The 16,635-nt window shown below is 43.0% G+C and overlaps 1 protein-coding gene and 1 non-coding gene across 2 annotated transcripts; both read right to left on the reverse strand.

Annotated features, from left to right (window-relative positions):
* Positions 1–1,326: 1,326 nt before the first annotated feature.
* TRNAA-AGC lies at positions 1,327–1,399 on the reverse strand. Its single transcript has one exon. It is a non-coding gene; the product is annotated as a tRNA-Ala (tRNA).
* A 9,999-nt stretch (positions 1,400–11,398) lies between these two features.
* LOC124675908 (histone deacetylase 6-like) lies at positions 11,399–15,733 on the reverse strand. Its single transcript, XM_047211980.1, has 6 exons — positions 15,169–15,733; positions 13,407–13,847; positions 13,108–13,250; positions 12,168–12,258; positions 11,946–12,080; positions 11,399–11,656 (listed from the first exon to the last, which is right to left on the reverse strand). The coding sequence occupies exons 1-6, from the start codon at positions 15,709–15,711 to the stop codon at positions 11,633–11,635; spliced, it is 1,377 nt and encodes a 458-aa protein (XP_047067936.1). The 5' UTR covers positions 15,712–15,733; the 3' UTR covers positions 11,399–11,632.
* Between the last annotated feature and the right edge of the window lie 902 nt (positions 15,734–16,635).

Genomic DNA, 16,635 nt, shown 5'->3' on the forward strand with positions numbered 1-16,635 from the left:
TCTCTACACTCTAATCCAAAAAAAAATTGTGGTACAAATCCAACAACATAGACCTATATGCCTTCTAAATGTGAGTTTTAAGTTTTTTACAAAGGTGGCCACAAATAGTATCTCGACTATCGAGAAAAAGGTGGTTAGACCGTCTCAGACGGCTTTTATGCCCGAAAGACACATACTGGAGGGAGTTGTTATCGTAGAACTTGGTTTGTAGTCGATATGTCGTGTCTACTATCGATGTTTAAGTTCAATCGAAGTCTACTAGCGATGTTAAAGTTTAAATGGAAGTTTAATCAAAGTTAAAATGTAAGTTTGACAGATATTTGAGTATCGATTTTGATCAAGTTTGTCAAATCTGGCCTATTTTACATCAGCTAGTGTGCAGCACAGGTGCCCTAAAATACATCATATTGTAAAACAAAAAGATTTTAAGGTGATGTAAAGCTAGTTTTCTGTGTTGTAAAAATTATTAGGCACCTATTTGGGTGCTCTATTTTGCATCATATTCGAAGATGTTTTAAGATATCTACAAGTTACCAAGTAAGCCATGAAGTGCATGCAGACGGCGCGCGGACGGTCACGATCTATCAATCCATGGCGAGGGCCCGTCTACAGCAGAGTCCGTTGTGTACCCGGCAAGTCAGGGATGTACGATTGGAAGCATATATGGACGCGATATGGCTCGACGCGCCCACGTCACGAGTCGATCCCCTCTCTCTCTCTTTCTCTTGGGCGACATAGATAGATAGTTAGGTCTGAACCTCGGCGATCAATGGCGGCGCTGGTGAATTTCCTGTCCGCCACCGCTGGCCTGGCCTGCGGCGCGTACATGTACCAGTCGCGGAAAGACCGCCGGGAGGATCGGGAGAAGAAGAAGGTGTACGCGATGGTCGAGAAGCTGGAGAGGCCCAAGCTCGACGCCATGAAGCGCCGGTACCTGGCGGAGATTGACGCCGCGATGGCGGCCGATGGCAAGAGTAAAGCTCGATGATCTCCGCAGCTCGATTCTTTCAGCTTCGTGTTTTGCTGGGGAGATTTCTACTCTACATGGTTTGGACTCGATATAACATCAGATTCAGATGCTTTTTTGTAGTACGAACTTTCCGTGCAGTACAGTTTTTGATTGTCTTATTTATACTCTCAGTGATGTGTATGTCTATCGCGAGCGCGACGAGACGGCATGTGTAGTACTATAGACCAAATTCGGTCAACTGAATTTCTCTGAATACCTCAATCAATTTTTAATTTTCGACGCCGCTCACGTGCTAAGACGAAGCTCATAGCTACTCCATCAAAAAACCAGATTAAGGTTTAAAAAAAGTACCAATGTGGAGATGCGGGGTATCGATCCCCGTACCTCTCGCATGCTAAGCGAGCGCTCTACCATCTGAGCTACATCCCCGTTTTGTTAAATACTTTTGTGTCGTTTTATATATATAAGTTAGTTTTGCATTTTTTTCGTAGAGTTCCCCCGTGGCGCCTGCTGTGTCTGTGTGCAACAGTGCCAGCCCTAGGCCAGCGAAAACTCGTTCAACCTTGAACGGAAAAAAACAATCGTCATAGAACCTACGCATCTTTGCATCACAAACTGAGATACAGTCCTTCCAGAGGCCCGTCATGGCAGCGTTCTGTTGATTGAAGCAGCAATAATACGTTTCGTCTGCAGCAGTAGCAGTAGCAGCAAACAGCAACCATGTTTCAATTAGGAATAAACATTGAAATTTTGTCGAGACAAGCAAAAGCAAGTGCTTGGGTTAAACCATCACTACAGGAGCCAGTGATTCAAAAGGACAATGCTTGGAAGAAATAGTTGCGACAATGTTAGGGCATGTTTCAGTTCTAATTCCCGCATACGAAGAAGCTTGCGTGAGTGCAGCTTTCGCGCTTGCAGATCTTACGCGGTATGAAGAACTTTCATGGTTTTAACCTTTGCCCAAAAAAATTACTCCAACGTTTTGTGGCTCACAGTCACAGTCACGCCTAAAGACTACACCTCCAATTCTGAAAGTCCATCTTTCATACGAAGCCACGTATTTTACATTTTATATAATGGAAAAGATCAAACCTATCTACTGGCAGCTGCATCTAGAGCGTTGGGGTCATCATAGAAAATACAAAATCATTCATTATTTAGTGCTAACTATTGCTTATTTGTAGACCCTCCGAAACTAAATATTATTTCTAGAGGATGACCCTGCTGTCATACAGAGGATACAAGCGACAGAATCTCCGTCCTCTTTTGGGAGGCCTCACAAGGAGATAAAGTCGGCCCTCTTTGCATTAATCCCGAAGTGACCAAGAAAGTGTTGTACGGTGCCAGAGGCAGGGACGAAGATAGAAATTTTTTGGCACTAGGGTCATCTATATTTTCTCTCTTTTCCATTAGGATCATGCTCTATAAATTAATACAAGTTAACAATAATTAGTGAAGGTTTTGCTAGTATTCGCTGTGGTCAGCTGTAATATCCCAGGTATTGGGGTTACAAATATAGAGGAAACAGATGTGTGCATTGCATTCATGCATAGAAAATCTGGGGAATTTTCGCGCTTTAAAGTAAAACAGTCACAGTAACTGAAGTTTCACTTGACCTTGGTTGAATTGAACTAGCTCATCAAGTCAAGTGCTATAAACCTCAATGTGACTTTGTTAAAACCTTGTTTTGGGTAGAGATGATTTGATCTAAGGGGTTAGATCAAATGAAACTAATAATTAAGACAACAACACTTTACTCAATGATCAAATGCTTGATCTTATTAAAGATCACAACATAATATTCCTTGCCATAACATATGAACATCCATTTAATTGGAAATCAAGTAACAATAATTGGAGAAACTATTCTTCACTCATCTTCTCCATGACTTAAACAAATCCATGATCCTACCATGAACCTCATGGTATTCATATTATTTCATTCTTGGAAACATAACAAGGAGATCCACTCTAGAAATATATATCCTTCTCCATTCCATATTATTGTACATCAAACCTAGAGAGGTGAGAGTTCTACAACAATTATTAGAGAAGCAATAACAAACCTTGAGCTAAACCTTGGATATACATCCAAGTATTCAAATCATCATCTTTAAGAGGAACCCTATGATATTATTCAAGACAATTCCAAATGAGAGAGAGACCATTCATACCAATCTTAGTCTTACCTATTTTAGAATAAAGAACAACCAATAAGCTAAAGTATTAGGTTGTAAACCATTTCCCTTTGGAGTGGTGAGATAACCTAATATCAAATGGACTAAGATCATATCCATGAATTGATAAAGTCAGGAGGAGATTAATTCAACCAAGATAGCCTAGAGGAGTTTTAGACTTGATATCTATTAATATATGGTGAATACACCATAAACCCTAGAATAAACCATTCCATTAGAAATACTTTAGGAAGCCAAACCTTGAACAATATAAATTAAGTGATGATCATAAACCCTAAGAACTTGAGGTAAAGATATTAAGAACAAGTTGATCATGCCTAATCCATGATCATGCTCTTGAAGTATGTGAGGATAAGTTAAACCCTAATAGGATAAGCAGATATCATTAGCCACATGAAATTATAAGGAGATCAATAATAAACAACCCTAGGCTTAGACCCCAACCTTAACTTGTGAACCAATTGGTGATCACAGGTATAACTCTACCACATTTACATTCCACCTATTCTTCACTTAAGAACCACATGAAAACCTCTAGAGTCAAACTCTATACTTAATATGGTGAGACACCATTCATCCATAAGACCAAAGTTAACTATAAAAAGAACTATAACCAATGTAGTTAACTTAAATGATAAATTAAGGATAATAATTGTAGTTAATTGGTATAAGATAAAACCAATTCTCAAGTCCTTAGTAATTAAAAGAGAACAAAAACAATTAAGCAAGTAACCATATTATTTTGGTTAGGCAGGATTAAACCCTAGCTAATGCAATATGATGTCATCCCAATTCTATAAATTAGAATTGTATCTCAACCCTAGTTTACACATCACTATGGAGATTGCAATATAAACCTAGACCATAATTGAGAATCAAACCCATGGCCATTATGGAAATATCATTAGAACCCTGGAATGGCATATCAATGAGATCTTATGCTTCACATATTAAACCTCAGAAACATCTAGTGCTTAAAATCACAATTGAAAACCATGTGTGGTAATCAACCACATATTCTTATAACCAAGATTAAACCATGAAGAGAGTGATATTTTACTCTAGGAATTTCATGGTAATGTCAAAATATAACAATAGCAATAAACTTAAAAGGGGGTTATGATAAAAAATTAGAAAAGCCCTAATAAATTAGTGCTCACAAAACATCACATGTAAGTCAATCACTCATCAAATAGAAGCCAAGTCCTATCAACAACCCCTAAAATAATTTGAGTTGAAAACCTCAACAATAACAATCTAAATGAATTGATTCACAAGTGAGACATGAAATAAAAATAAAAGTACAAAATCATGTCTATGTGCTATTTTGAATAAAACACAAGTATGTAATATAATTCAAATATAAAATACTTGTTCCAAAAGGAAAGAATGGTTTAATAATCATTGCTATACAACTTAATGGAATTAACAAAGTAAGAGACCTGTAATTAAAATCTGAATTAAAAGCGAGAATACAAAATAGGAAATGAAAACATGAAATAAAAATAGAAAGGAAAATAGAGGGGAGAAAAAACCTTACTTGGCCACCCAGCCCAGCAGCAGCCTGTCAAGCAACCCAGCAACGGAGCCCCACCAGCAGCCCAGCAAGCACGGGTCCAGCACGGCCCAAGGCCAGCCCAATACCCTTTCGTTAAAAAATCACGAGGACGAGCTCGTCCTCATCTCTTCCTGGCGCATGGAGGCCACCTCGACGCCGTGGCCGGCTTCTCCTCGCGGCGGCGTCCTCTCCTTCATCGGCGTCGTGACGAGGCGCGTCTCGGCGGCGTATAAAAGCTCGCGATGAACCCTAGCCTCGGTTCGTTTCCTCCTCGTCTCAATTCTTCCCCAAGCCGAAACCCTGCCGCACCACTTCACCATTGTCGCCGGCGATGGAGGCCTCCCCGAGCCGAGCTGAGCGCACCAGTGGGACCGCCGTCCTCGACAAGTTCAGCCCACGAAGGGAATCGAGCTGAGGTGCCCGAGATCGACGCCAACGCCATCATCCTCTCCGGCACCGGCAGCTACGAATTCGGCGAACTCGGCCGTCTCCGGCCAAGCCGTCAAGCCCGGCGTGCTCCTGGTGAGCCCCCGAATCCCGTGGCATGCCTATTCTGGTCGATTGCATCCCGTAGCTTCGCGGTAACCATCATCTGCGAGCTCCGCCGCACGGTCTCGCCGTCGATACTTGCTCCGGCGACCAAATAGGGGCGGCGCTGGTACCGTTACATTCACCGCGGTGCCCTGAGTCTTGTGGTCGTGGTAGTTCGTCCGCACGAGCCCTGAATCGGCGGCGATCGCCGATTTCCGCCGGTCACCGTGAGCTCCTGGTCGTGGGTTCAATTTTGACTAGTCCACGCCTGCGTGGCAGCCAACGTGGATCCTTGGCCCACTCGTCAGTGCCTGGGTAGAGTTTAGACCGGGTACAGTTAGCATTTTCGTTGGGTACATTTCAAAATTCAATAATACCTGCAACTTCAAATAAATGTGGAAAATTCATAAAAGCTCAGAAAAATACAAATGAGATATCAAAATTCTTATAAAAGAATAATCTATCTAATAAAAATATAAAATGAAATTTATATTTTTAATTAAAATTCAATTATTTAATACTTGTTAATTAAGCTTTATTTATTAATTCTAAATTGAATTAAAATTCAAAAATTAAGAAAACTTTATAAAATAAATAAAAACCAGTAAGAAAATAAAGAAAACATTAAGGCTAATTTTCTTTATTTATTATTTGTTAAATCTTTATTAAAGAGATTTAAACCCTAATTAATAATTACCTTAATTATTAAATTCAATAAAAATAATAAAATGTCAAATCCAGTATTATTTTTATTCCAAACTCATTAATCATTTCAACTTGATAATGAAGTTATTAATTCAAGAACTATATGGTAAATAGCAAACCCTAATTCCTTATTGATGGTATTACAACATTATCATTGCATGTGAAACCCTAAAACCCTAATACCATTAAGAACCCTAGCTCCATTAATTCATGGGAACCATAATTTGTTTCTAACCTAAACCCTAGGTTTAGATGTATGATCATGATATTTTCCTTTTGATCCATAGAACCATAATTGGCAATTAAATACTTTCCATGTCCACATAAAATGTAGGAGCCCTATTATCCCTAATTCAGTATTCCATGTATGCACACCTATCCTATCAAGATGATCAAACAGGACCAACCCTAGTCCTTATTACCAAGAACCTTATCCTTACTCATCCTTAATTAGCATCACACCATTGTGATGAACTCCAATAGCACCTATGCCCAATAATTATTACTACATAACCATAGTCCACTAAACCCTACAAGTACTTCATACTTATGAGCCATCCTAATTAGGAGTCAATAATTCTTTACTTAGGAAATTAAATAGCAAACCTAAACAACCTCAACCTAATTATTATACTTCTTAGTATTTAAGAAGTATGTTCTTCAAAAGTTATTCTTTTGAAGAAAATAGAGAATAACCTCAACCCTACTTAACAGGACCTATAAACCCTAACTAGCTATCCCCAGCAAGGTATACCAACCTTGATAGCAACTCTTTGTAATCGATTACTCAAGATGCTTAGGCTTAACTCAACCTTACAAGTTCTAGCTGTTGATGAATCCAACTATGTTGTGATCCATCTAATACCTACTCCCGAAACTAAATGAAACCATAGTCAACCATAGAACCCCTCAACCTAATTATCATACTTGTTCTTTATTAAAGAACATGTTCTTCAAAAGTTATTCTTTTGAAGTATATGATAATTAATCATTAACCATGCCATATAGTGCTAAAACCAACCACTATTCATTACATGTTAAGATTATACCAAATATTATTGTTATGTGCTATTATTGTTATTATTAATTATTACAGTACATGTTTATAATACCAAGTAATCACACCTGAATAAGAACCTTGTATGTGAATCACTCTAAAAGTGCAACACACCCTGAACCAATCATTACAACTCACTGATCCTAAATCATCGGGGTTGGGTCACGCTTAGAGCGATTGCATCTCATACTTATGCATTATTGCATCCTTGCCAATCTTTTAAACATCGTCCTTACCGGACAATGATGCTATTTCAGAATTTGGAGTTATTGCGTAGCGAAGACCTTGACTGCATAATCTTGCAGTCAAGAAAGGCAAGTTCATCACTTGCTCATGTCATTTGTGTATTTCTATCAAATTACTTGCAAAGTACTATGGTTATCACTATTGCATAAAAATCAAAACCACTACTTTCATAACTATGAATATGACTATGTGGTGGGCAATGGAACCATGGATTGTGTTGATATGGTGGAGGTTCCATTGCACGGATTTATATCCATCTAGGATTAAACAACAAATGTCGCCAATGATTCTTGTGCCGTAATACCCGTGTTAACCATAAGATCCGGAGTGGGACGGAGTAGTCAAAAGTGTTTCCACCTCTTGAACATCAACGGATTCGCTTACCGTAGACGGTTGTATCTTGCGGAGCAATTGGTGGGTGGGGAGCCCCTTCTAATTCCCCACGGTATAGGCTGTTGCTTACCGTAGACGGTTGCTGCTTGCGGAACAATTGGTGGGTGGGGATCCCCTTCTAATTCCCCACGGTAATGTGGTCTATGATGGGTTGCGGCTACCGGCGAAGGAGTTTGGTTAACGAGTCCCAAACTGTTGTCGTGGTCGGGGTCCACCCTGAAATTACGGGAATAATGGGACCGACGAGGACCCAGGGTCGGGGTATGCAACAAAGGGTGGGTGTTCGAGGTAGCGGAGGAACATGATTGGCTAGACCTTATACCGGGCCTCACACCAAAGGAAGTGTGGACGGGAACATATGCCCGGTTGGCACCAAGGTTAAGATCTCTTATGGGTAAAGCAACACACCTCTCGCAGAGTGTAAAGAACCGTGACCTGTCACTCCCTGTTCCGGGATATGGAACTGCGAACGCGGCCGGAAAGGAGCTCCATGAAGTTCTAGTAAACCGGTGAAGGCTGACGGACATAGTTCTTCCGAATAAAAGCAACCTTTTGAAGAAATGATTATGAAAACCTGCATTGGTATTAGACTTTCCGGTCTAATGCCGTAGCTAGTGCATTAAACACCTCTTTCCTATAATGAACTTGTTGAGTACGCTCGTACTCATCCCACTCTTAAATCCCCTGCTTAGATATGGAGGCATCGAAGGAGGATCTACAGTGCAACACGAAGACCGATGAGTCAACAACTACTTCAAGGGACAGGAACCTGTCAGAAGAGTCAGATATCACATCCAACAAGGAGAAACCTAGATTAGCAATAGGAAGGAACTAGCTTCCTAAACTTAGCTCCTATTTAGCTAGAATCTATTCATAGCCTCTGTAGCTAGTTAGATACTCTACCAATAGAGTTCGTGATAAGACTATTCTACGAGTCGTTCTTCTGGAGTTATTTGCAGTTTTACCTCATTGTAAAGTAGGAGGCTGTGCTTGATCTTATGTAACGAGTATGTATGTAATTCTATAGACATGCCTTGGACCCGCATATGTTTCTGTTGTACCACTCTGAGCGATATAATACTAGTGGAACGGTGTTTCATTGGTGTTATATCAGACTTGCATACTACACCATGCAGTGGTATGCCGGGTCACCACATCAGCTCACACCATTCCCTTATAAGGGAGCTCCGTCCCTGTCGAGAGGCGTCGATGGAGCAACATTGAATCACCGACATGCATAACGGAAGTCTTGAGCCCGCTTGCCCTTTCGCAGTATGTCCACATGTGGATCCAACTTCCTTACATGCAGCTCACGGTGGAGCTAGGCAAGTTAGTTTGGCGATTGTATCATGATCCGGGAACCGTAAGTAGAACTAATTGGCACCCTGCAAGGGTGACGTTCTTCATCTAGCATGCCTATCGACAGATGTTGGAATGCGAGTGTTGCGACCACTCAGTGGACACAATAGTGCATTCTTACTGGTTTCCCTTTCTCAAAGATTATCTAGTACGAGTTATTGTGGTGAATCTGATCCAATTCTAGGCCTCCCATTGTTGAGGACAACTTCATAGATTGGTGGTCATCGGGGCTACGACCCTACCCGTCGCTCTGCAATGGCACCTCGTCGGTGAGCATGGCATGTTGGATTTGAAAGTAAAGGAATGTGGCCGACTTCGCCAGCTACTCTCGTAATCTTGTTTGTTTGGGTTGAGTTGTATGAAGACATGAAGTTGTGTTCATCCAATCTTGAACTTGTGCATAAACCCTCTTTTTGTCAATGCACCGAGACACGTAATGCTTCTTTTTATGTTTTCATGAAAAAAAAACTTAGCGATACATAGATGACCCCGTTGACACTTAGTTTTAGTTTCGCCCTTGTCTACTGGCTAGGCCCCCTTGTGCTCATGGACGATATGTCAATATCGGTGAAATGCAACTCGGTTTGTATAATTCTTTTTCAGTTCTCTTCTTTTCTTCCTTAATGGTCTACATTGCTTCCTTCATTGCTCTTTTTGCACCATGTTCTTCTCTAGCTTCTCTTTAACCTTCCTCATTTCTTATTGGCTTTCTTATTTTCATCGATTGACAAGTTCAAATAGTATGACCATTTTCCTTCCCGGCAATATCTAAGCTCGCCTTTCAGACCCGTCATACCAAATCCATACGTAAATTCTGCAAGATTTTGCAACAAAAAAAAGTCCCAATCAAGCAACCCTAGAAAACTGTAGCTCATCGGATTCAGAGGTGTTGTTCCCGACGGCGTTGAGGAGCTTGTTATCTTGTTTGTGTCTCACAAGACCAGGCGGGCTCAGGGGAAGGCCAGGCAACGTCGGGACAGACCGAGAAAATAGTGGACAAGGTAGCGGCGGAGGAGGCGCAGCGGGAGGATGGGTAGTTGCAGGGTCTCAAGTGAACGAGCGGTTGCGGTGGGGAGGCATGGCCATGGAAGACGTCTGGCCAATCTCTGGGTGACTCTAATGGCGATAACAGATCCATCCTCGCCTCCCCGGGAACTCCTCTCCAGCCAAATTAAGGTCGAATGAGGGGTGGCACGGGTGTGTAACATCGGTCGCAAGGGGAGGGCCACAACAGAAGGACATCGAGCGCACATGCCAACGCCAATGAGGGTAAGAGCATCTCGGAGACTGTAAAAGTGCAAACCGAAAAAACTCGAGTTCAGAGTTCAGTCTTCCGAAAACGTGTTTACGGGTCGCAAAACGGCTGGCGTAGAACAGATCCCGTAAACTAAAATTGAAAAAACTGAATATTCGGAAAGTCATCATCTTTTTCACAAGAACTATCTGCGTCGCTGTCTAGATACGTCTCCCCACGCGGCCACCGCCCGCGCCCCTAGCTGCAGCCGTGAGATTTGGGTTAGGCGAGGACGGTCACGCACAGAGAAGAGCCGAGCGCGAGGAGTCGAAGGTACGGGCGGTCGGATTGATGCGGCCGGACGCGGCCATGATTGACTAGCTGCCCGCACGCATGTTGCTTTTGCCCCGCGCGCATGCTCGCCTGCCACCGCGCCGCGCTCCTGCCGGCCACCGCGTCGCGCCATGGCCTGCCGTGTCCGCCCGCCGCACGCTCCGCCTGCAGCTGCGAGCTTAGCCGTGGTCGCATAATTTTAGCAAAACAGCCAGAAATCGGCGGTTGTACAGGCGGCGCTCGAGGAGCGGTGAGGAATCTGTTCAGTTTTGGGCCTATAAACCGCCCTTCGGTCTGTATTAATAGGGATTGAGTTTGAAATTTTTCGAGCCCCTGAAAAAGTTTTTTGGACCGAGCAACGAGTTCAATTTGTGTTCTGCACCACTTTCAACCCGAACCCATAAATCGAAAAATACCGTTCCGACATGATTTGATTTATGGGTTTTGTTAGGCTGAAACTGCCAGGCAGCTTGAAAATGTGAGGAGGTGAGTTTTGCTGAGGAGGGGAGTTTTGCTGAGTGCCAATTTTTAGGGAGGCATGGATGATTAACAGGCGGTTTTGGGGGGATTGGAAGTGAATATAAGGGTTCTAGTGGAGATGCTCTAAGACCTCAACTAAATATCTACAATGTTTCAACGTGATTTGCACAGTAAGCCTAGGAAATTTCGTGTTTGACACTAGGATGCGGATTTTGTGTGTTCCGTCTTTCTCCCAGGCACATGATTCCAGCATAACACGGCATCAGGCATGCTTGGCCAAGAAAAAAGAAGAGTTAAGCTATCCCCGAGCAGAGTACAGATTCAACAGGTTGGGGGAATCAAAATCCACACGAACGCAGAAACATTTCCAGCATAAGCAATTCTCCTGAACCGCACATTCGAGGATAGACGCGAAAATGTTAGGAGGTACCCAAAACATTCGCTGTTTTACAAAATGGTCAGGGGGCTCAGACATATCAGTACAACTTCAAACACTTCCCCGCTCTTCAGCAATCAGCATGCATGTAGAAAACCAGGGGTTCAGAGAAACAGTAACTCAGGGGCCATTCTACAAATCATCATTCGATTCATCCTGCACCAACATCATTGAACATGAGACACCATAATTTTCTGGAGAGAACACTAATCAGACATGTAAATTTGCCAAGGTAAAAGCTACATATTGGACAATCCATATTCATGAAGCTCACACTTTTCGTCAAGTTGAATGGAAATTGTTACTCGAAATAGTTGAGAGTTTTCACATCATTGAAAGACACAAGTCGCTGCTAGTATAGATAGTATCACCTAGAAATTCAGAAAACCTAGAAATATCGTACGCAAGATGAATGGCATAAATGCTTAGGAGCAGAAGGGCAAACCTTCAAGATAGATTTGGCAGTTAACTCGTTAGTCTTGCTTTTCATGTTCTCAGGATCTTCTGTGTCAGAATCATAAGCTCCTCCGCTCCATAATCTGCTGCGCTGAGCTGGTCTCTTGTCCATATCCTCCTCCATCTGCATAATGAGATTATCAAAATGCACACACATGAGAAAGCAAGAAAGTGAATCAAAAGCTGGAAGTAACAATGGAAAGAGAAGAACCTCTTCTGGGCCTTCAGGATCTGATGGTCTGTCATGGAATTGAACGCTTGGAACATGTTCTAATTTTGAAAGATGCTCCAGTATCATGTTCCTGCAGATCCCCATATAATAGTTAACAGTACCACGTAGAATGGTTATCCTCTACATCTATTAAACGTGCACAACAAGCAGTGAGCTAATGTAACCTATCCATGAAGTGCAAGATGCTGAAATCTGGTTCTCAATTGTACAAGATTCAGAATCAGAATTACAAGAATACAGGAACGAACAAAAGAAAAAAGATAGTACCAAATTGTAGATGGAAGAAAGAAAAATATTCAAAAATCTGAGAAATGCAACCATTTGATAACAAAGGTAAATTGATTGTGCAGCTGGACAATTTTTAGAAGAAGAGCACACGGAATTACAACTAAGATACTGAAAATAGAGGTAGCCTGCTGGAACAAACTGGGTAACTACTGTCATGTGGATGCCCGGATAGCACGGTGTAGGGGATTGGAGTACAACATAGGTTAGACAGGACGAATAAGGGAGACGCAGGATTGATTAATTTCTTACGGTTCCACTAATAATTGATACATATGTTGTCCCATGTATAGGACTTACTTGACCCTAAGTAATAATCCAAATTCCAGAAAATGTGGATGTGATTTCTAACTCTTATCATATATCTTTCCTACTCCCTCCGTTCCAAATTAGGTCACGCAGCTTTTTCTTCCAAAATGAACCTAAACACTAAAACGCGTCTAGATACATGCATATCTAGACCAAATCTGACCAAAGCTGCATCAACTAATTTGGAACGGAGGCAGTATTTAAAGAGCTCTCCTGCCTATCTATAAAATATTCCATACATATCTGAATAAGCATAATCCTATATTCATACAAATAACACCAGCCAAAGAATGTGATAACACATTAACAGAAACTATTCACTTACTTTATATTCTCCAAGTCATTTTTCTTATTCAGATCTTCCACAGTTCTTGGTTCAATGTGAAGATTATAGTCAGGGCCAAAGTACTCATAGTAGTCATTATAAGGCAACTTGTTCTCAGGTTCAACGCCAACAGCAACTGCAGTCTGCATTGCAAAAATAAAAATAAAAATCAGTTCTGACAACATAGGGGAGAGAGAGAGAGAGAGAGAGAGAGAGAGAGAGAGGACAACATAGGAGAGAGAGAGAGAGAGAGAGAGAGAGAGAGAGAGAGAGAGAGAGAGAGAGAGAGAGAGAGAGACCTCATAGCACCAGCAGCGAGCAACATTTCTGATGGTGTAACCTCCACCCCCCAAAAGCATCATAGGAACATTGAATGACCTAAGGAAACGAAGGCAGTCTGCATGGCCTTTTACAGACAGATTGAAGCAACCTAACCTATCTCCAGCCAAAGAGTCAGCGCCACATTGGAGAACAACTACCTCTGGCTGATAAACCTCCATTACTCTCTTAATGATGCATTGGAACAAATCACGGAAGGTGGCATCATCAATGCCATCACACAGGGGGACATTTACAGCATAATGTTTCCCTTCACCTGCTCCAATATCAGTTATATGTCCTGTTCCAGGAAAGAAGTCCCCATACTTGTGGAAAGAAACAGTCATGACTCGGTTCGTAGTGAAGAAGGCCTCCTCCACACCATCTCCGTGGTGGACATCAATGTCTACGTATAGCACACGCTGGAACAGAACAAAAAAAGATAGCGATAAGAAATTAGATAATCATCATAGAGCTCTAATGTAGTGGAAACCCTATTTGATAGCACCACAGCTGTGCAGTTGTGCTTTTGAAAGCCTAAGGAAAATGCTGGCATAGTAACAAATCATCCAACTTGACAGTAAATATGCATGATAATGCTTAAAAGAACATGCATTCTACTTTTTTGAACATGAGAAAAAATAGCTGTTTACAATTAATAAAAGTAAAAGGGTCAAATATTTCACCAGGCAACATTTTCAAGACAGATACAAGTAGTAAGGTGGATATCAGTCAGCAAAATGGACAAATACAGTACAGTGATGCAGCAAACTGGACAAATATAATACAGTGGTGGAGCAATTTGCATCAAAGCTCCATAAGTAGCTAACAGCTGATTCCAAGAGTGTAAATTCATAAATCCTCATCGTGTACCAAGACATTTGTCTGATGATAAAGATGAGTAACAGATAGATCTTGCCACCAGAAACATACAATATTTCATGCATATATACACTTACTAAATCAATCTAAAAACATTAATTCACAGTAAAAAAAAGTTGTACTAGCCAATTGAACACTGGAACAAGGGGTGTGTTTGGTTGATGCCTAGACTAGCCCTACCAAATGTTGGCAATAGTTGGCTTGCATCTTTTGGCAAGAAATACGTGAGATAAAAAGGTAGACGCCCATTGGCAACTAAAAATTTGGCAACAAACCATACAATGACCAAAATTTGATAGGCAGCCAATATTTTGGTAGGGCTACTTTGGGAACCAAACCAAACACAACTAGATCACAAAAGGACTTGCCCGCTGGAGAAAATTAATGCAGCTGATTCCAATATCTGCATATATCAGCTAATAAAAACTCGCTGTTAAGAGAAGCCACCACATGAGCAGCAACATTATGCACTTGACGATTATAGCAGTTGTTCAAATTAGCTGCAAAACTGCAAGGAAGACGGATGCATAGCTTTGCATCTCCCATTCCTGATGATTTCATAGCCATACACCGTTACACACAGGCACCCTAGTCCCTAATCATTCATTTGACAGTAGTAACTATACTGTCGATCGAAAGCACACACGGAAAATCAACATTCACACCCTACAATCAGGCACCAAAGCATAATCCCAACACCAATGCCCCCAAAAAATCATATACATTACAGTATGCATCTGAATCTAAACCCTAATAAACACAAAATTCATAGTGATCCATCTCCTCCAGGCATATCAATTGTGAAGGCACATACATACGGCTAATAATTGGCCTCATCACGAGAATAAGAGTAAAATGTACCCTGTGGAACTTCAAAAGCTCGAGGATGGCGAGGACGATGTCGTTGACATAGCAGAACCCAGATGCCTCGCTCTTCTTGGCGTGGTGGAGGCCGCCGGCCCAGTTGACGGTGATGTCGGCGTCGCCCCGGTTGAGCTTGACGGCGGCGCCGATGCTACCCCCGGCGGAGGCCTGGCAGAAGGGGAAGAGGCCGTCAAAGACGGGGCAGTCCTCCCCGACGTTGAAGCGCTTGACGGTGCTGGGGGCGAGGATGTTGGGGTTGCCGGTGGCGGAGGCGAGGAAGGAGACGTAATCCTCGGAGTGGAAGCGGCCGATGTCGGCTTTGGAGGCGGGGAAGGGGCGGGAGAGCTCGAGTAGGCGGTGCAGACCGTAGTGGACGACTAGCGAGTGCGCCATGCGGATGCGGTGCGGCTTCATCGGGTGGCCCTGCCCGTAGTAGTAGTCGCCAATCGTGGGCTCGTAGAAGTAGCTCACGCGACGGCGGCGGCCGTCGTCGCCACCCGCCGGAGACGGCAGCGACGCTCCCTCGCCGGAAGCCGCCATTTCGGGGGATTTTTCTCTCTCTTTTTTCCTTTGGGGGTTTAGACCTGAGAATGGGGACAGAGGGCACCGAGCCGAAAACCTATGTACTCACCTTGCGGCTCGGAGGCTTTGGGCCGCGCAGCCCCTGTGGCATCTGGGCCTGGCCCAGTTTTGCTTTCGCCGTCCGTTCAGCTTTCACTTTTGGACCGGGATATCCGGGGACTCCTCTACACCACAGGCAGCACACGCCGCGGTCGGCGAGATCATGGGCTCACCTCCGTCGGGGCGCCACGGATGGGCGCATCAGCTCCCTCGGTGGCAAGGTCATGGCCTCACCTCCGTCGGGGCGCCACGGACGGCCGCATCAGCTCCCTCGGTGGCGAGGTCATGGCCTCACCTCCGTCGGGGCGCCACGGACGGCCGCATCAGCTCCCTGGGTGGCAAGGTCTTCGTCCGACGCGCATCGTCTTCCTCCTGATGTCATCGATGATGGTGGGTCGGCCCACAAGCCACCCACCATTTAGCGCGGCGACGCCACGCGATCTACTGGAACTTCTTCTCGGCTTCTAAGATGGCTTCACCCAGAAGCTACCCACCCACCCCCACCCCCTCATCTTTTCCCAAAATCCCATCTTTTGAACTTGTTTAAAGTTCTTAATTACTCTACCAGTACTATTTTAAAAGTTTAAACGAATTTGAGAGACAGGCTTCTTGAAAAAACTGAGAAAGGGTAGCTTCTCAGAGAAGGCCTTCTAGAAGCCAAAAATAAGGAGCCCTAGATGGCTGGCCTTTTTGAGGAAAAAATGTTATCGACTCCACACAGATTGTACCCTGGCAACTTAAGGAGTGTTTGGTTCCATGCAATCTTTTCGTGTATCTGAGGAACTTGGCTCTATGGAAGATGTGTGTAAATGAAACCTCTAATTCAGGTTGTGCATCTTGTTT

The sequence above is a fragment of the Lolium rigidum genome, chromosome 7 (assembly GCF_022539505.1).
Source record: "Lolium rigidum isolate FL_2022 chromosome 7, APGP_CSIRO_Lrig_0.1, whole genome shotgun sequence".
Lineage (NCBI taxonomy): Eukaryota > Viridiplantae > Streptophyta > Magnoliopsida > Poales > Poaceae > Lolium > Lolium rigidum.